At 49.8% G+C, this 20553-nt stretch overlaps 1 protein-coding gene across 1 annotated transcript; it reads right to left on the bottom strand.

Annotated features, from left to right (window-relative positions):
- Positions 1-1681: 1681 nt before the first annotated feature.
- Positions 1682-19289, bottom strand: IPO4 (importin 4; the record flags this gene model as incomplete). The annotated part of the gene is made up of 14 exons (XM_083378752.1): positions 18893-19289; positions 11035-11121; positions 9058-9137; positions 8729-8770; positions 8498-8627; positions 7220-7399; positions 6617-6682; positions 5947-6048; positions 5191-5274; positions 4927-5088; positions 4235-4288; positions 4031-4140; positions 2465-2573; positions 1682-1753 (listed from the first exon to the last, which is right to left on the bottom strand). The coding sequence occupies exons 1-14, from the start codon at positions 18962-18964 to the stop codon at positions 1682-1684; spliced, it is 1350 nt and encodes a 449-aa protein (XP_083234878.1). The 5' UTR covers positions 18965-19289.
- Between the last annotated feature and the right edge of the window lie 1264 nt (positions 19290-20553).

Raw genomic sequence — 20553 nt, 5'->3', positions numbered from 1 at the left:
GTTTCTCCTTAATTCCAGGTTGCTTCTCTCCTTGAGGAGTTTCCAGCCATTGTTTCTCGTCCTGCCTTCTGGTGCTTTGTAGAATAAATTGACCCCCCCCCTCTTCTTTGTGGTAGCCCCTCAAATACTCGAGTACTGCTATCATGTCTCCCCTATTTCTTCTTTTCTTTAGACTGGCCAAACCGAAATCCCGCAGCCGTCCTTCGTATGTTTTGGTCTCCAGGGCCTTGGATCATCTTAGTTGCTCTTCTCTTGAATTTTTTTTCCAGATTCTCAACATCCTTTTTTTTTGTGATATGGTGACCAAAATTGGCTGCAGTATCCCAGGTGGTGGGGACGCGGTGTGGCTCAGTGAGTTAGGACGCTGAGCTGGTCGATCAGAAGGTTGGCAGTTTGGCGGGTCGAATCCCGAGTGCCGCGTAACAGAGTGAGCGCCTGTTACTCATCCCAGCTTCTGCCCACCTAGTAGTTCGAAAGCACGTAAAAATGCAAGTAGAAAAATAGGGACTGCGACGGTGGGAAGGTAACAGCGTTCCGTGCGCCTTTGGCGTCTAGTCATGCCGGCCACATGACCACTGAGACGTCCTCAGACAAGCGCTGGCTCTTCGGCTTTGAAACGGAGCACCGGCCCCTAGAGTTGGAAACAACTAGCACGCATGTGCGGGGGAACCTTTACCTTTATCCCAGGTGTGGCCTCACTAGGGTTTTACAAAGCGGCACTAATACCTTGAGTGATCTTGCTTCTATGCCTCTGTTTATACAACCTGGGATTATGTTAGCTTTTTTAGCTGCTGCTGCACACTCTTGGCTCATGGTCCTCGATAAACAGCCCTCTGTTTTAATGACCGTCTGAAATTAAAGGTGCCTGGTAACTGGTCCTCGTTTTAGCACCGTCGCAGCATTTCCCACGGTCACTTAACCACAATCTGGGCACTCTCGGGAAGCGGCTCGCCCAAATTTTGATCGCGTCGCTATGAAGATGCTACAAGGGTCCTAAGCGCGAGGACTGGGCGTCCCTGCTTTCGTAGAATCGAAATCACGCGAAGTCTTAGTACCGCTTTGTAAAGCCTTTAGTGAGGCCACACCGGGAATCCTGCATCCAGTTTTGGTCACCACATTGCAAAAAAAAAAAAAAAAGATGTCGAGACTTTGAAAAAAAAAGTGCAAAGAAGAGCAGCTAAGATGATTAAAAGGCCTGGAGACTAAAACATAGGAAGAACGGCTGCAGGATTTGGGAATGGCCGGTCTAGAAGGCACATGATAGCAGTTTTCCAGTATTTGAGGGGGCTGCCCCAAAGAAGAGGGAGTCAAGCTATTCTCCAAAACAACAGAGGGCAAGACAAGAAGCAACGGATGGAAACTAATCCAAGCAGAGAAGCAACCTCGAATGAAGGAGAAATTTGCTAACAGGGAGGACAATTAACCAGTGGAACAGCTGGCCACCGGAAGCTGTGGGTGCTCCAACACCTGGAGGTTTTGAAGAACAGACTGCGCAACCTTTTTGTCTGAAATGGTGTAAGGCACAGCTCCCCAACCATTGCAGCTTGGCGGCCTGGAAGAAGAAGCAGGCAAATGGGCACGTGCACAATGGCAGTGCTAGTGTTAGCACACATGTGCAAACGGGCCGCACACGTAAGATAAATGGGTCGCTGGCGCCCGTACGCATGTGCAAATGGGGGTGCTACCGCAAGGGGGGGGGCTTGCCAGCTATTCCTGGGGCCCGGTGGCCAATAGGCCATGGCTCGGTACTAGGCTGCAGACCACAGGTTGGGGGCCCTTGGTATAGGGCAGGGGTAGGCAACCTTGGCTCTTTTATGACTCGTGGACTTCAACTCCCAGAATTCCTGAGCCAGCATGGCTCAGCTTGGAAACCTCTCCCTTTCCCCTCAGCATGGCTGGCTCAGGAATTCTGGGAGTTGAAGTCCATGAGTCATAAAAGAGCCAAGGTTGCCGACCCCTGGTATAGGGTCTCCTGCTCCAGCAGGGGGATTGGAGAAGACCTCCACGGCCCCTTCCGGCTCTATTCTGATGGATTAATAGTTAACTAATTATTCATATTAAGGGACATGGTGGCTCAGTGGGTTAGGATGCTGAGCTTATCAATCAGAAGGTCGGCAGTTTGGCGGGTCAAATCCCGACTGCCGCGTAACAGAGTGAGCGCCTGTTACTCGTCCCAGCTTCTGCCAACCTAGCAGTTCGAAAGCATGTAAAGATGCAAGTAGAAAAATAGGGACCACTCCGGTGGGAAGGTAACAGCGTTCCGTGCGCCTTTGGCGTCTAGTCATGCCGGCCACATGACCACTGAGACGTCCTCGGACAAGCGCTGGCTCTTCGGCTTTGAAACGGAGATGAGCACCGGCCCCTAGAGTCGGAAACGACTAGCACACATGTGCGGGGGAACCTTTACCTTTACCTTTTTAATTATTCATATTACGAACTGCTTTCTCCTTTCGGCACGGCTCACCTGGAGATTCTCGGAGAACTGGCCCAAGGCGAAGAGTGCCGCGTTGCGTACCACCTGGCTGTCGTCTGCCAGTGCTCGACATACCACCTGCAACATGGGCTGGAGATGCCTGTGGACGGAAGGACACGGACACAGGATCGAGGCCACGTCACCTCAAGAGACTGCGGAGCCGTCCCTAGATTGATTCCAATGACATCCCCTTGACGTTCCGAGCCCAGGTGCAGATGCAAGTCGTCCTCCTCCATTTACAACCACAATTGCGCTCCCAATTTCTGTGGCTAAGTCAGACCACTGTTAAGCGAGTTTGGCCCCATTTTAACCACCTTCCTTGCCACCGTCGCTAAGCGAGTCACTGCAGTGAATAACAGGGCTGTGCCGTGAATCCGGCTTCCCCACTGACTTTGCTTGTCAGGTGGTTGCCAAAAGGGACCCTGTGACCCGGGGACCACACGGCGACCGTCGTAAATACGAGTCAATTGTCAAGCGTCCAAATTTTGATCACGTGGCCGTGGAGGAGGCTGCAACGGGGCTAAGTGTGAAAAATGGTCATACGTCACTCATTTTCAGTGCCGTCGTAAGTTAGAATGGTCTGTCAGGGTAATGATTTAACACAGACATGTCAAACACAAGGCCCGGGGGCCGGATCCGGCCCGCGAAGTGGTTTCATGTGGCCCACGAAGCCATCCTGGAAACAGTGAGGGAACGGCCCCCACTGCCTTGGCCCTGGCCCAGAGACCCTCCTTCTGCCAGAGACCCCCAGATCTGTCCCACTCCTGCCCAGGACCCCATAGGCACCCTTGATGCCAACGATGTAGAGCTGGCCACGCCCACCCAGTAGGCCATACGCACTCTGGCCACGCCCACCCAGTAGGCCACGCCCACCCAGGCCACACACACCCCCCGAGGGCAACCGCAATGCTGATGCGGCCCTCAATGAAATTGAGTTTGACACCCCTGATTTAACAGCTAAATAGCTTATGTAATGAAAGGTGTATGATGCAATGATGGGAATGACTCAGCAGGGTCTGTGTCCCTTTAAGAGCCTGAGTATAAAAGGGAAGGCTTGGTGAAGCATCTCTCTTTTCTGTTTCCTGCTGGAATTGTGGTTTGTATCCTGCTGTATGTATGTTGTTCCTGGTGTATGATATTGTAGATAGTGTAAGATAAACCACCATTTGATACAAACACTGTTTATTGTGTTTACTCCTGGATTAACTCGTGCAATAAGACTGTGCATGCTCTGACATGGTCACTAAAGAATTGTACTCTACAGGAAGTCCTCGGCTTACGGCCACAATTGAGCCCAAAATTTCTGTTGCTACATGAGACATTTGTTGAGTTCTGCCACGTTTTACGTCCTCTTTTGCCAGAGTTAAGTGAATCACGACAGTTAATAGTGTGGTCATTCAGTGAATCTGGCTTTCCCCCCTTGACAGGTCACAGAAAGAGATCACATGACCGCCCGGGGACGCTGTGACCGTCAGAAATAGAAGAACCACCTGCGAGTGGGACAGGGCCTGATCCCAAAGCCCGCCCCCCCAAGGGGTAGGTGGGGAGAATACGTACTTGTTGCGGATGTGGTCCCCGCAGCCTTCCGCCAGAACCGCCAAGCACATGAGCCCGGCCTTGCGGTGATAAGGGTTGGGGCTCAAAAGGGCCGGCTCCATTAGAGGCGTCTGGGGGGAAAAGCCACAGGAGTACTTTTAAGGCATGGCTGCCCCCCTTGTCATCATTCTGAAACTGCCCCCCATCTATAATACCCCCACTTACCAGCTGGGGGAAGAGTTTTTCGGGGGGCAGGTACAGTGCCAGCATGTCCACCACCTGTTGTGGGGGGGGGGGCAAAAGGAAGATTTGACTAGGGAATCCTGTAGGGTAGGGATCTCCAATCTTGGCAACGTTAAGACGGGCGGGCTTCAACTCCCAGAATTCCCCAGCCAGCTAAGCTGGCTGGGGAATTCTGGGATTGAAGTCCGCCCGTCTTAACGTTGCCAGGATTTTTCTCTAAGCTCCCACTTGACTCTAAAACCACAATCTGCTTTGGGGCATAATGTCTTGTAGCTCTGCCGGGAATAAGCCGGGATTGGTGGTTTGCTGGGCCGGGTGGACTCCACCAATGGAATCGCCCTCTAGAAACTTGAGCCAAAGCGCCAACTGAAGGGAAGGCCACCCGGCTTCCAACTGTCCCAACTTGGAGAGTCCCCCTCGAAGGCAAAAGAACCCAGCTGGGATCTGCCCCGCAGGGGATTCTGGGAGGGTGGGGAGGAAAGGAGCCTGGGGCATGCTGGGAGTCGAGGACCCAAAGGCTTAGAAAATAGTGGCGAACTGGGTACAAACGCAGGGGATTCTGGGAGGGAGGAGGCGGAGCCCACCGAGCTCAGACCATGCTAGAAGTCGGGGGGGGGGCCTTGAAATTGAAAGATTGCTGCCCCCAATCGGAAAGGGGGGGGGGAAAGGCAGACCTGGACCGCAAAGTGTTTGGGCTGCTGGACCTCGGCCTGGTCTTCGATCTCCTCCTCGGTCAGCTCGTCCTCCGAGTCCATCTGGCCGGGGGGAGGCTCCGCGCTCATGATGGGGAAGAGGGCCGCCAGGATGGGCGAGAGCAGCTTGTGCTTCAGGATGGCCTGGGGGGGGGGGGAGAGAGAGAGAAGTGGGGGGGTGAGGGGGCTCCTGTGGCAGGGGGCAGGATGATGCGGGGGGGGGGGAGAGTAGGGGGCAGCCCTGACCTTGCTTTTCAGCTTGACCAGGTAGCTGATGCAGGAGAGCGCCTTCACCCGCAGGCCGTCGCTCAGCTGCCGGTTGGAGGCCACCTGTGTGGGAAAGGAGGCCGAGTCAGGGCAGGGGCCAGATCGGTGGCCAGCCAGCAGGGGGCGCTGTGGGGATGAAGCGGGGGGGGGGAGGAAAGAGGTGTGGCCAGTGGGAGGTGCCCTAGAAGTGGAAGAGGAGGCAGGAAAGAGCCGTGGGCAGCAGAGGGTGCCAGTGGGTGGAGTTTCAGGAAAGAGGCGTGGCCAGGGAGGTGAAGTAAGTGCCAAGAAAGAGGCGTGGCCAGCAGGGGGTGCCAGTGGGTGGTGTCAGGAAAGAAGCGTGGCCAATGGGGGGACAGGTGGTGGAGTTTCAGGAAAGAGGCGTGGCCACCAGGGTAAAGTAAGTGCCAGGAAAGAGACGTGGCCAGCAGAGGATGAAGTTAGCGCCAGTAAAGAGGCATGGCCAGCCAGTAGGGGGCACCGTGGCAGTGGGTCATGCACAGGAAAGAGGCGTGGCCAACAGGGGGTGCCAGGGGTTTCAGGAAAGAGGGATGGCCAGCAGGGGGCACCAGCAGGTTGGAGGTTTCAGGAAAGAGGAAAGGAGTGTGGCCCGCATGGGGCGCCAGGGACCGCAGAAGTCGCAGGAAAGAGGCACGGCCAGGAGGGGGCGCCAGGGGATTGGAGCAGGCGGCAGGAATGGGGGGGGGGGGTGACCGGCCAGCCGCCCATCCCGTTCACCTCCAGGCAGAAGTTCACGACTTCGGAGAGATGCTGGACCACGATGGCGACTTCCGTCTCTAGGAGTTCGTCAAAAACCTCCATCGCTTCGCTTGCCTGGACCTGCAGGATGGGCGGGTGGTCCAAGTTAGAAAAGAGAACCGGGGGGGGGGGGAAAGAAGAGAAGACATTGCCGTTTGAGGATTAGATGAGGAGTGGGAAAAGATTGGTCCTTGAATGACTTGTGGACTTTAACTCCCAGAATTCCTCAGCCAGGCACGCTGGCTGAGGAATTCTGGGAGTTTTGAAGTCCACAAGTCATCAAAGGGCCAAGTTTGAAGATCCTTGCTTGTGGGCTTCAACTCCCAGAATTCCTTAGCCAGGCACGCTGGCTGAAGAATTCTGGGAGTTAAAGTCCACAAGTCATCAAAGGGCCAAGTCTGAAGACCCCTACTTGTGGACTTCAACTCCCAGAATTCCTTAGCTAGGCACACTGGCTGAGGAATTCTGGGAGTTGAAGTCCACAAGTCCTAAAAGGGCCAAGTTTGAAGACCCCTGCTTGTGGACCTCAACTCCCAGAATTCCTCAGCCAGGCACGCTGGCTGAGGAATTCTGGGAGTTGAAGTCCACAAGTCATTAAAGGGCCAAGTTTGAAGGGCCCCGCTTTACACGCGCACAAACAAGACTGCACCTCGTTCACGTGAATGAGTTCCCGGATGGCTGCTATCACCTTGGGCACCATGGAAGACATCAGAGTCTGGAAGAAAGAGATTGGAGAGCCACTTAAAAATGAAACACACACTGCAGGGCTTCTCAACCTTTGAAAACAGTTGGACTTCAACTCCCAGAATCCCCCAGCCAGCCCTGGAAGGCGACTATTCAATCTTCCAGAGTTAACCTGGATTCAAAAAAGGTTTCGATTTTAAGCGTGCCGTTTTTATACCGATCGGTAAATTAAAGCACAGGATTCATCAGTCAAAGTCGATCCGCCAGAAATCCAGTTTCAAAAATGATCGTTTTCCCAAACAAAGGGCATTGGGTAGTCAGGGGGTGGGGGGATGGGGAAGGGAGGAAATGAGTGGCTGTCTAGACCAGCAGCCACTGCCAGTCCAGGAGCATTGGGAGGGCCGCAGATTTTCATCTGGAGCTGGTGGCAAAGAGTTCCCCAGTCCCTTTGAGTTACTTTCTACCAGCAACACTGAGGCTTCGGCCTCAATGAGGAGGAGGAGGAGGAGGAGGGGAAGGAGGAGAAGCAGGCAGGTGGGACGAAAGAGGAAGAGGATGGTGTACCCACCACTTCGTCAGAGCTCAGCCCTCCTACCACGGCACTCAAGCTCCGGAGGGAATAGTAAAGGACGGCCGGCTGGCTCCGGTTGTTGAGCGTCTGATGGAAGAGGCGCAGGAGATCTTTGTAGTAGGGAGAGAACTGGTCTGCGTCCAGATCCAGAGCAGACTGCAGCAGCAGCAACGCCATCTGTGACCACAAGGGGGTGGAGGGACAAGGTGGTCTAGCTAGAACCCAGGCGACACCGCGTTCTAGTTCTGCCTTCGGCATGAAAGCCGGCTGGGTGACTTTGGCCCAATCCCTTTCTCTCAACCCAACCCACTTCACAGGGCTGTGGTGGGGAAAACAGGAGGATGAAGGAGTATAATTAGGTGTGTTCCCCACCTTGAGGTAAAAATAATAAAGGTAGAAAAAGATAAAAGGTAAGATAGACAGACAGACAGAAAGGATGGATGGATGGATGAATGAACAGAATGAATGGATGGATGTAATGGATGGAAACAGATAAGATAGATAGATAGATAGATAGATAGATAGATAGATAGATAGATAGATAGATAGGCAGGCAGGCAGGCAGGATGGACGGACAGACGGACGGACGGATGGATAAACAGAATGGATGGATGGATGTAACAGATGGAAATAGATAGATAGACAGACAGACAGACAGGATCGATGGATGGATGTAATGAATGAAGGAATGAACAGAATGAATGAATGGATGTAATGAATGGAAACAGATGAGATAGATAGATAGATAGATAGATAGATAGATAGATAGATAGATAGATAGATAGATAGACAGACAGACAGACAGACAGGATGAAGGAATGAACAGAATGAATGGATGGATGTAATGGATGGAAACAGATGATAGATAGATAGATAGATAGATAGATAGATAGATAGATAGATAGATAGATAGGTAGGTAGATAGATACAGACAGACAGACACAGACAGACTGAGACAGAATGGATGGATGGATGAATGAATGAACAGAATGAATGGATGGATGTAATGGATGTGGATGGATAGATAGATAGATAGATAGATAGATAGATAGATAGACAGACAGACACTGAGACAGACAGACAGAATGGATGGATGGATAGATGAATGAATGGATGTAACGGATGGAAACAGATTAGACAGACAGACAGGTAGAGGCAGGTAGGTAAGTAGGCAGGCAGGCAGAGATATAGGTAGACAGATGGGGGGCTTCACAAGGGGCCCCTGAGACGCTCCCCTCCCTCGCTTTGCACCACCTGCCCCCCGTCTGGACCCACCTGGCACCGGCTGGGGTCTCGGGAGCGGGCCCCGTGCTGAATGCTCTGAAGCATCTGGGGCCACTTCTCCAAAGTCTCGTTCTTCAAGATGACGGCCGCCAGCTGGGCTAGGCCCAGAGAGACTTTGTGGCTGGAAAAGAGGATTTATCTTTTTTTTTTCTTTTTGGGTGGGTGGGTGGGGAAAGACGCTAAACTAACCCCTACGTGCCTCCCCCAGAAGGAATAACTCACTCTGTCTGCCGTTGCAGGCTGTTTAGCACCAGGGTTTTCAGCCTGAAAAGAGAGGGGATTTGGGGGAAGACTTTAGTTTTGGAAGGAAAACACAACCGTCCTCGCTTTGCGAGTGAGCCACGCTGTTCAACACCCGCAAATTGTCTAAACTGGGTCTCTCCGATTCCGATGTTTCAATCACATTATAAGGGTCCTCGGAGAGGACTGGAAGTCCAAAAAAAAAAAAAAAAAAAAGCCAAATCCAGCCTCAACGTCTGTGCGACGCACCGGAATTAATCGCCATCATCGTAACAACAGATGAACAGATTTGCCTTCTTCCCTGGACTTACATCTCTTGATCCGCTGCGGCCATTTTCTTCCAGTGTTTGCTCAGCCGCCGTCTCAGCAACACGGCGGCAAACTGCTGGATCTGAGGAAGAAGGGAGAGAGACGCTGGTCAGGCTGCGAAGGAAAGGAGGGAAGGAGCAGATGCTGAGAAATAAAGCAGGGTGGCTTTGGCAGGGAGAAAGCCACACCGCACAGACCTGTCTGTCTGTCTATCTATCGTTTCCATCCATTCCGTTACAACCATCCATCCATTCTGTCCGTCCATCCATCCAGTCTATCTAATCTGTTTCCATCCATCCATTTCAACCATCCATCCATTCTGTCTGTCTATCTAATCTGTTTCCATCCATCCATTCTGTCCATCCGTCCATACTGTGTCTGTCTCTCCCTCCCTCCCTCCCTCTCTCTCTCTCCCTCCATATATATATATATATATATATATATATATATATATATATATATATATATATATATATGTATGTATGTATGTATGTATGTATATATGTATATATATGTGTGTGTGTGTGTGTGTGTGTAAATTACTAACAAAGAATTAAAGGGAAACTGAGATGCATTTCTGACTCTTTAGTCTTCATCAGTCAGCTATACCCTTCTGAGATTCGAACCTGGGCTGATTGCATATTAGGCAGTGTTATTTACCTCTTGAGCCACAGGATCTCTCTCGCTTTGTTAGCTTTCTGCAAGGGGAGATATGAGTCAAATGTTAACTATTTAGATTACCTTGCTAGGCCCCAAACATGGGGGAAATCTTTATTTCCTGTTTTCAGCCTATCTTGAAGGCCATCGAACAGGCTGTAGTCACACCGGACAGTTCATATATTTGTGTAAATTACAGAAATCAGAAATGCATCTCAGTTTCCCTTTAATTCTTTGTTAGTAATTTACATAATGTCAAAACTGCTATGTCCAATTTGCTTTTTTTCCTCCCTTTTTTTTGTTGTGTTCCAATACACACAAAGGGAATAAACCTGTGTACAGCAAAACATGTGTTCCTGCAATACTGTTCTGTGAGAAATACTTGATTTTCTGGAAAAATTTCTGGGGTGCCAACAATTTCAGCCATGACTGTATCTCTGCCTGTCTATCTATTGTTTCCATCCATCCGTTACAACCATCCATCCATTCTGTCCATCCATTCGTCCGTCCATCCATCCAGTCTGTGTGCCTATCTATATAATCTGTTTCCATCCATCCATTACAACCATCCATCCGTCCGTCCATCCAGTCTGTCTGTCTGTTTGTCTATCTACATACACACATGTAATTAATCAATGTCCATTTTGAACACAATATATTTATGTATGTATGTATATACTGTGTTTCCCTGAAATTAAGACCCGGTCTTATATATTTTTTGCCTTTAAAAGAGGCACTGGGTCTTACTTTTGGAGAATGTCTTACCTTAGGACCACCACAGCCAGGCCTCCCATACCATGACACCTACCGATAAGGTAAGAGGGTGCAGGCCACATGGGGCAGCTTCATCCCCCCAGCTAGATTTTTAGGGGTCCACCTTGCCCCCAAAGTAGAGCTTAGTTTTGGAGTAAGGCTTATAAAATCAAGCTAGGGCTTACTACTGGGCTGGATCTAACTTCTGCGGAAACACAGTAGCATATGTGAGTGTGTTATGTATGTATATGGGTAGATATATGTTTTCTTTTGAGAGCAGGCAACAGAATTTCACTTTTAACATGGGCCAGTGTGCTCATAGTAAAATATGACAATAAAAATTACCTTAAGATATCCTTTATTGTCACTTTTTACTGTGCGCACACTGGCCCACATTAAAAATGAAATGCTTCTGCCTGCTCTCAAAAGGGTACACATACAATACCCACGTATAAAAACCTTGTCTTATAAACATCTATTCTCCCTTCTCGTCGTTTGCAACCACCTATGTTTACAACTAAGCTTAAGTTTGAGTTCCTTCTCACCTGGCAGAGCGCGTGGTGACTTACCTGAGGGTCTTGTGAATGTGTCATCACGTGGCAGAGGTGGGAAAGAGCTGACGGTTGCTTGAGTACCTCTTTCAGCTGCGCTGTCGCCTGGTAGGATGAAAGAACAGGCAGCAAAGCGTTAAACCAGCTCCAAATGTCCCTTTTTTTTTTGAAGGATTTGCCCCCAAAGCTTCTCTTTTGACAAAACCTAAAGGGAGGAATGTTTCAAACCGTGTAGAGCAGGCATGTCCAAAGTCCGGCCCGCGGGCCATTTGCGGCCCGCGGGGCAGTTTAATACGGCCCGCAACAGCCCTCCCTGCTGTATGTAAATGCGGCCCTCCCACGGCCCTCCCTTCTGATTGAGGGCCGCCCCTTCGGGAGCTGCTCCCGCCTCCCCCGCCAAGGGGCCGCCCCAGGAAGCGCAGGCCGGCCCAGCTGCCGCCCCCACCCCACCAGCCAGGCTCCGGGGCTCCACACGGCTTCCTCCGCCTCCTCCTCCTCCTCCACCGGGCCTGCTCGGGGCCCGGGGCAGCTCCAGTGCGCAGGGGAAGCCCGCGGAGAGCGGATCGCGCCCTCATCCCGGCCGGAGCGCAGCCCAGAGGAGGAGCCGCTGGGCCGGGCATGCCCTGAGCGGCCGGGGGTCTCTGGTCGGGCCATGTGGCACTGTGGGCGAGGCGGGGGTGGCCGGCGGGGGTCTCGGCCTGCCCACCCATCCCGCTGAGCACCTTCCCTGCACGCCGCGGCTGCCCATGGCGGCGGCTCCGGCGGCGCTGGGGCTCCCGGGTGCGGGGCCTCCGGCGGTGCTGGTCTGGCCGCTCTGGTACCACAAGGACCTGAGCCGGGCGGCGGCTGAGGAGCTGCTGGCGTGGGCCGGGTGGGCTGGCAGCTTCCTGGTGCGCGACAGCGAGAGCATGGCCGGCGCCTTCGCCCTCTGCATGCTGTGAGTCCGGGGACCCGCGGGCGCCGCCTTGGGGACGGGCCGCGGGAGGGAGGGAGGGGAGGGGAGGGGGCCAGGGTGCGCCTGCAGAAGACTCCCCCCCGAGGCTGGGCATTCCGTGGTGGCGGCCCCGGAGCCTGGAGCGGGGTCTGTCCAAGCCTCCGATTTCTTTCTTTCTTTTTTCTTTCTTTCTTTCTTTCTTTCTTTCTTTCTTTCTTTCTTTCTCTCTCTCTCTCTCTCTCTCTCTCTCTCTCTCTTCTCTTTCTTCTTCCTCTCTCCTGCCTCCATTCTCTCTTTTTCCTTCCTTCCTTCCTTCCTTCCTTCCTTCCTTCCTTCCTTCCTTCCTTCTCTCTTTCTCCTTCCCTCCCTCCCCCCATTCGTCCTTTCTCCTCCCTGTCTCCTTCCCTCCCTTTCTTCCCCCCTCCCCCTCTCAGCCCTGCCTGGCGCTGGAGTCCCGGGGGTGACCTTCCGCCATGGAATCCGAGACGACTTTTTCAGCTGCAGAAATGTCAGCCTCCCGGGACGGGCTGGGCGACCCCCCCGGCGGGGAGAGGTGATTCCCATCCCCCTTCTAGTGGCTTTCCCGACTCCGGCCGCGCCGATCTGCCGCTCCTCCGGTGGGTTGAAGGGCCGGCTGCCTGGCCGAACTGCCGTGCTCCTTCCCCTCACCCCGGGCTTGGCGCGGCATCTGTGCCGGTGCAGCGAGGCTGATGGTGCGCGCCTGGCCTAGCTGAGCGCGTGGCGGTTCGGCCAGGCAGGAAAAGGTGCAGGAAGCGGCCGCCGCCTGGTAACGGCACCCGGGCTCACAACGTGGAGGCGGCGAGCAAGCGCGCGCTCAGGGCGAGGCGGCCGCGGTCCAGTGAGGGAAGAGCGCCGAGGGAGTGGCCGGCCGGGCTGCGCTGCTGCCGAGCAAAGCTCGGCCGGGGCACCCGCTCTGCTCTGCCTGGCGCCAGCTCAGAGACTCCGCCTGCCAGGCCCTTCTCCCACTCAGCCAGGCCAGGCGCGCACCGTCAGCCTCGCTACACCGCCTCCACGTTGTGAGCCCGGGCACCGTTACCAGGCGGCAGTCGCTTCCCACACCTTTTCCTGCCTGGCCGAACCGCCGCGCTCCTCCCCCCCCGCCCCAGGCTTGGCGCACCGTCTGTGCCGGTGCAGCGAGGCTGACGGTGCGCGCCTGGCCTGGCTGAGCGGGAGAAGGGCCTGGCGGGCGGAGTCTCTGAGCTGGCGCCAGGCAGAGCAGAGCGGGCACCCCGGCCGAGCTTCGCTCGGCAGCAGCGCAGCCCGGCCAGCCACTCCCTCGGCGGTCTTCCCTCACCGGACCGCGGCCGCCTCGCCCTGAGCGCGTGCTTGCTCGCCGCCTCCACGTTGTGAGCCTGGGTGCCGTTACCAGGCGGCAGCCGCTTCCCGCACCTTTTCTTGTCTGGCTGAACCGCCACGCTCCTCCCCCCGCCGCGGGCTTGGTGCGGCGTCTGTGCCGGTGCAGCGAGGGCACGCCTTCTTTGCCGCCGGAGCTGCCCCGGCTTCGAATCCCTCTGGCTCCCCTGGGCGAAGGCGACATCCAGGGAAGGGCGGGTGTGTCTCTCTCTGTGTGTGTGTGTGTGCACGTGCGCGCATTCTGTGTTTCACAGCCATTTTATGGGCTGGGATGTGGGGAGCTGGACAGGGGTAGGTAGGGCCCTGGCCTAGCAGAATTTGTGAAGTGGTGGAAGTGTGTGAGCTGTTACCAGAGAGTCTGACCTTGTCAAAGTAAGTTTGACAAGGTCAGACTCTCTGGTAACAGCTCACACAGTAAGTTTTTTTTAAATTTATTTAAAATACATTGTGAAAACTCAGCTGTCAGTTGAGCTTATGTTATAAAATAAAAAAGTATGCCATTTGCAATTAACTTGGCATAAAATAATTCATTTGCATTTAATTGTAATTGTTCAAAGAATGTTAGGAAAAATGTTTGGCCCTCCAGCATGTTCACTTCATCCAATCTGGCCCTCTTTGAAAAAAGTTTGGACACCCCTGGTGTAGAGACTAGAGACAATAAATCAATATAGATCAGGAGTCTTCAAACTTGGGTCTTTGGTGACTTGTGGACTTCAACTCCCAGAATGCTTCAGCCAGGCACACTGCCTGAGGAATTCTGGGAGTTGAAGTCCACGAGTCATCAAAGACCCAAGTTTGAAGACTCCTGATCTATATTGATTTATTGTCTCTAGTCTCTACTTGAGACCTCAAATGTACACAATTCATGTTGTTAAGCGAGTTTGTCCCATGTTACGACTTTTCTTGCCTCAGTTGCAAAGTGAATCACTACAATTGCTTTTTTTATTATTAAAAATGTTTCATTGACTTTTTTACAATAACAATCCTTAGTGTCTGCTGCATACAGTGTGTTGTCTTGGTTCATAATTTTTTTTTAAAAAAAAAACCACACACACAAGCAATAGTAGTTAACAGTCAATAATAATTAATTTTTATACTTCCATAATTAGTATACTGATTAATAGTATACTTCTTTGACCTTCTCTTCTCCCAATAGTTCTCCTTCTTCAACCTTAAACAAATATAATTTTTAATATTTTTGATGCATACATGATGAAATATAAACATTTTCTTCCATGCTTGTCCAACAATAATAGCATCTGTATGTGACATTTTTTTTTCTTACCAACATGTCATTTTTAGAAAAATCATCTTATTAGTTCACCATATATTCTATTATCATACATCTTTGTTTGAGGTTACTTTCTCCCTAATATTCGAACAATTCTTATCAGTCATCATTTTCTCAGTATTTAGCATCTAAATATCCAAATTTTCTATTTCTATCCCCACTGGTGACCTTCCCAGCCAGCTTCAATTGGGGAAGCCAGATTCGCTTAACGCCCACATGATTCACTTATCAATTACAATGATTTGCTTAACAACGGGGCAAAAAAAAAGTCGTAAAATGGGCAAAAACGAACGTAACAACCGCCTTGCGTGGCAACAGAAATCCTGATAACTTGAGGACTACCTGTAAATTAGATTTTTTTTCAGGGCCACAAATTTTAGCCAGAAAATGGAGACAATTCATTTCTGTTCAGTGGGCAGTTTCCTTCCACACTGGGGAAAAAAACAAACCTGTAGCTCTAACAACTCAATGAAAACCTTGTGTTGAGTTGCTTAAAACCCAAGATGATATACTAAACAAATGGCGTTAATGTTGTTTTATTGTTTTAATCCTTTATCTTGTTGCTTTTATATATTTTTAGTACACATTTTATATCAGGGGTCTTCAAACTTGGCCCTTTGATGACTTGTGGACTTCAACTCCCAGAATTCCTCAGCCAGCGTGAGGGAATTATGACTCTTTTATGACTTGTGGACTTCAATTCTCAGAATTCCTCAGCTAGCGTGCCTGGCTGAGGAATTCTGGGAGTTGAAGTTCAAGCAGGGCTCTTCAAACTTGGCTTGAAGGCTTCAAGCAGGGCTCTTCAAACAGCCAGTGTGAGGGAACTATGACCCTTTGATGACTTGTGGACTTCAACTCCCAGAATTCCTCAGCCAGCGTGAGGGAATTATGACTCTTTTATGACTTGTGGACTTCAACTCTCAGAATTCCTCAGCCAGCATGCCTGGCTGAGGAATTCTGGGAGTTGAAGTCCACAAGTCATAAAAGGGCCAAGTTTGAAGACCTCTGGTCTACGCACATGAATGCATATATACATAAATAATATGACACTTGGTCATGAAATACAGCTATCCTTTACTGAAACTAGTGTAAAATTTTAGCAGAAGCCCTCAAATGTACACAATTTATGTTGTTAAGTGAGTTTGTCCCATTTTATGACTTTTCTTGCCTCAGTTGCAATCACTACAATTGCTTTTTTATTATTAAAAATGTTTCATTGATTTTTTACAATAACAATCCTTAGTGCCTGCTGTATACAGTGTGTTGTCTTGGTTCATATTTTTTTTTAAAAAAACACACACACACAAGCAATAGTAGTTAACAGTCAATAATAATTAATTTTTATACTTCCATAATTAGTATATTGATTAATAGTATACTTCTTTGACCTTCTCTTCTCCCAATAGAGTTCTCCTTCTTCAACCTTAAACAAATATAATTTTTAATATTTTTGATACATACATGATGAAATATAAACATTTTCTTCCATGCTCGTCCAACAATAATAGCGTCCATATGTGACATTTTTTTTCTTACCAACATGTGTCATTTTTAGAAAAATCATCTTATTAGTTCACCATATATTCTATTGTCATATAGATCTTTGTTTCAGCTTACTTTCTCCCTAATATTCGAACAATTCTTATCACTCATTATTTTCTCAGTATTTAGCATCTAAATATCCAAATTTTCTATTTCAATACATCATCCCAATATTTTCGTATTTCACATGTTATAAAAATACTGTACTGCTTGCCTATCTTATGACATCTACCTATAACATCTTTTCTAATCGGTGTATATTTCACTTCTATTTGTAAAAGCTGATTTATTAAATCACTATATATCACTGCAATTGTCGGGTCAGTAACCCGGTTAAGTGAACCAGGCTTCCCCCCATAGACTTGGTTTGTCAGAAGGTCACAAAAGGGGATCACGTGAGCCTAGGACACTGCGACCGTCATAAATATGAGGTCATAAGTGGTCGTAAGTGTGAAAAAAAAACCCAGTCATAAGTCACTTTTTTCAGTGCCGTTGTGACCTTGGGCAGTCACTAAACGACCTGTTGTAAGCCCGTCATGTCTTTAGTTGTTTGCTTTTTATTTTCCTTCCTTATGCTGATTAATTAAAGAAAAGGCAAGGGAGAGGAAATTGTGCTAGACCAGCACAAACTAAAGTTGGCAACTTTGTGCATTCTGGGAGTTGAAGTCCACACGTCTTAAAAGTTGTCAAGGTTGAAAAGCACCGTGCTAGGCCAGGGGTCTTCAAACTTGGCCCTTTGATGACTTGTGGACTTCAACTCCCAGAATTCCTCAGTCGGCCATTTTGATGAAACTGCGGGCTTGAATCCAGACCAGGGGTCTTCAAACGTGGCCCTTTGATGACTTGTGGACTTCAACTCCCAGAATTCCTCAGCCAGCATGGCCTGACGCGGCAGGCTGAGGCAGTCCCTCAGTGTGGAAGGGCCTGCCACTCTCGAATTGGCCTTTTTAGCCACACCAGATGCTGCTTTAGGGCCTCTTTCCCGAGCACGATACCATAGTCTCTCGAGACTGAAGGGTGCCAATGACTTCAACTCCCAGAATTCCTCAGCCAGCATGCCTGGCTGAGGAATTCTGGGAGTTGAAGTCCACAAGTCATAAAGGGGAACATAGTTCCCTCACGCTGGCTGAGGAATTCTGGGAGTTGAAGTCCACAAGTCATCAAAGAGGAAGAAACCCTCCCAATTGTTCAAACTTAGCTACCCTCCACCCCCACCGTCCCCAGTTCCCCATGATGGCTGGGGAATTCTGGGAGTTGAAGTCCACCCGCCTTAAAGTGTCCAAATGTGAAAAACAAAGAGGAAGAAACCCACCCAACCCATTCAAACCCCTCTAACTTCCACACACACCCTCCGAGGGGAAAACAAAATGGCATTACAAGCAGTCCTCAACTTATGACTACTCTCAAGCCCAGCATTTCTCTTGTAAAGCGAGACATTTGTCAAGCGAGTTTTGCCCTGTTTTACGACTTTCCTTGGCACCACTGTTAGGCGAATCGCAGCAGTTAAGTAAGTCACACGGTTTGTTCAGGGAATCTGGCTCTCCCCACCCCCACTCGTCGGAAGGTCGCAAAAGAGGATCGCATGAACCCCAGCGAGGCTGCACCGGTTATAAATTACAAATCAGTTGCAAGCATACAAATTTTGATCAGACGACCATGGGGGACGATGCAATGGTCGTGTGAAAAATGGTGAATAGAATAGAATGGAATAGAATAGAAATAAGAAATAGAATGGGATGGGATGGGATGGGATGGGATGGGATGGGATGGGATGGGATGGGATGGGATGGGATGGGATAGAATAGAATAGAATAGAATAGAATAGAATAGAATAGAATAGAATAGAATAGAATAGAATAGAATAGAAATAAAGAATAGAATAAGAATAGAATATGGAATGGAATGGAATGGAATGGGGTGGGATAGAATAGAAATAAAGAATAGAATAAGAATAGAATATAGAATGGAATATAGAATGGAATGGAATAGAATAGAGAATAGAATAGAACAGGATGGGATGGAATAGAATAGAAATAAGGAATAGAATAAGAATAGAATAGAATATATTTATTTATTTAAATTCCATTTATATCCCGCCCTTCTCCGAAGACTCAGGGCGGCTTACAAGCTTAGCAGTAGCCTTCATTCTATGTATATGCCTGCTTGTTAGGGCTTTCACACACACCCCAAGCGGCATTATTACAAAGTCAGCTTATTGCCCCCAACAATCTGGGTCCTCATTTTACCTACCTCGGAAGGATGGAAGGCTGAGTCAACCTTGAGCCTGGTGGGACTCGAACCTGCACTAATTGCAGGCAGCTGGTGTTACTTAAGGAGGCATTAGCCCACTGCTCCACCAAGGCGCTATATTATATAGAATATAATATAGAATGGAATGGAATGGAATAGAATGGAGAATAGAATAGAAATAATAAAATACAGAATAGAGTAGAATAACAGAGCTGAAAGGGACCTTGGAGGTCATCTAGGCCAACCATTTCAGACAAGTGGCTCTCCAGTCTCTTCTCAAAAACGTCCAAATTTTGACCAGGTGCCCATGGCGGGTGAAGCAATGGTCGTAAGTGTGAATAACGGTCGTAAGTCACTTTTTTCCCCACTTGGGTCCTTAAGCGAACTGTTGTAAGTCGCCTCCCACGGCCAACGCGCCCCCCTCCACACCCACACCCCCAAAGCTCCCAATGCCCCCCTCCGTCCCCACCTGCCTGCCGCTCTACCTGTTGGATGACGGCATTGTCAGGCTGCAGCAGGAGCGCCAGGATCTGCTCCAGCTCCGCTTGGGCTGCCATGGGGCTGCGGGAGAAGGCAGGCGGGGGAAGGCCGGGCCGGGGGGCATGGAAAGGGGAGAGGAAGGGGGCGAGGAAGGCGGAGGACTTCCCGGGCGGAGCGCGGCCAGCGGCGGCTGCCAAGCCTCCAAACTCCCAGCACGTGTGGAGCACACAAGACGCGGCTTCCGGGGGTGGGCTAAAAGGGAGAACCGGAAGCGCGCAGCTCCAGCGCCGTTCAGGTGCGGAGGACGTACTGCAACCGCCCAATTTCCCCCCCCCTCCCTCAGGAAGGGAGGTCAGTCAGGGAAAGGGCTCTGCACATGCTCAGAGGCATCTTCCCCGTGAGAGAGGGCCTTTCTCTTTCTTTCTTTCTTTCTTTCTTTCTTTCTTTCTTTCTTTCTTTCTTTCTTTCTTTCTTTCTTTCTTTCTTTCTTTTTCTATCTATCCTTTTCCTTCCTTCCTTTTTCTTTTCTTTCTCTTTCTTTCTTTTTCTTTCTTTTTCTATCTATCCTTTTCCTTCCTTCCTCTTCCTTCCTTCCTTCCTTCTTTTTCTTTCTTTCTTTCTTTCTTTCTTTCTTTCTTTCTTTCTTTCTTTCTTTCTTTCTCTTTCTTTCTTTCTTTCTTTCTATCCTTTTCCTTCCTCTTCCTTTCTTCCTTCCTTTTTCTTCCTTTCATCCGTCCTTCCTCCTCCTTCCCTTCCTTCATTTTTCTCTTTTCTTTCCTTCCTTCCTTCCTTTTCTTTCTTTCTTTTTCTTTCTTTCTTTCTTTCTTTCCTTCCTTTCTTCTTTCTTTCTTTCTTTTTCTATCTATCCTTTTCCTTTCTTCCTCTTTCTTTCTTTCTTTCTTCTTTCTTTTGCTATCCTTTTCCTTCCTTCCTCTTCCTTCCTTCCTTCCTTCCTTCCTTCCTTTCTTTCTTCTTTCCTTCCTTCTTTCTTTCTGTTTCCTTTTCCTTCCTCTTCCTTTCTTCCTTCCTTTTTCTTCCTTTCATCCGTCCTTCCTCTTCCTTCCCTTCCTTCGTTTTTCTCTTTTCTTTCCTTCCTTCTTCCTTTTTCTCTTTCTTTCTTTCTTTCTTTCTTTCTTTCTTTCTTTCTTTCTTTCCTTCCTTCCTTCCTCCCTCCCTCTTATCTGTGCTTGGAGGTTGAGCGCCTACCCAACCCACCCGGCCAGCTGGGAGCAGCTGGGAAGGGAGGCCAGTTAGAGAAAGCACTCTGCGCATGTTCAGAGGCATCTGCTTCTCTTGTTGGATAGGGGCATAAAATCTGTTTCTTTCCTCGTCTATGGGGTTGGAGGCTGAGCCCAATAAAAAACCCACTGGAACCACCCAACCCATCAAGCCAGGCTCCCTGGCAAGGGACGCCAGGCAGGGGAAACGCTCTGCTCATGCTCAGATGCATCTGCTTCTCCCTTAGAGAAGATAGGGCTCTCCAGCTCTTTGGCTGGGTGGAGGGATGAGCCCAGTTTTATTTCATCCAAAGATCTAAAGCGTGCAATTTTTTGGCAATCTGGGTATTGCCCGGCTGCAAATTTGCAAAATTTTGTTTTTTTTTGCCCGTGTTGGGAGACGACGCTCAGATAGTTCTTCGTTTTCCTCCCGCGAGCCTTTTCTTTGG

Source organism: Vipera ursinii (genome assembly GCF_947247035.1).
Source record: "Vipera ursinii genome assembly, chromosome: Z".
In the NCBI taxonomy this organism is placed as follows: domain Eukaryota; kingdom Metazoa; phylum Chordata; class Lepidosauria; order Squamata; family Viperidae; genus Vipera; species Vipera ursinii.
The sequence above is the reverse complement of the archived record's forward strand: the minus strand, read 5'-3'. Positions and strand labels throughout refer to the sequence as shown.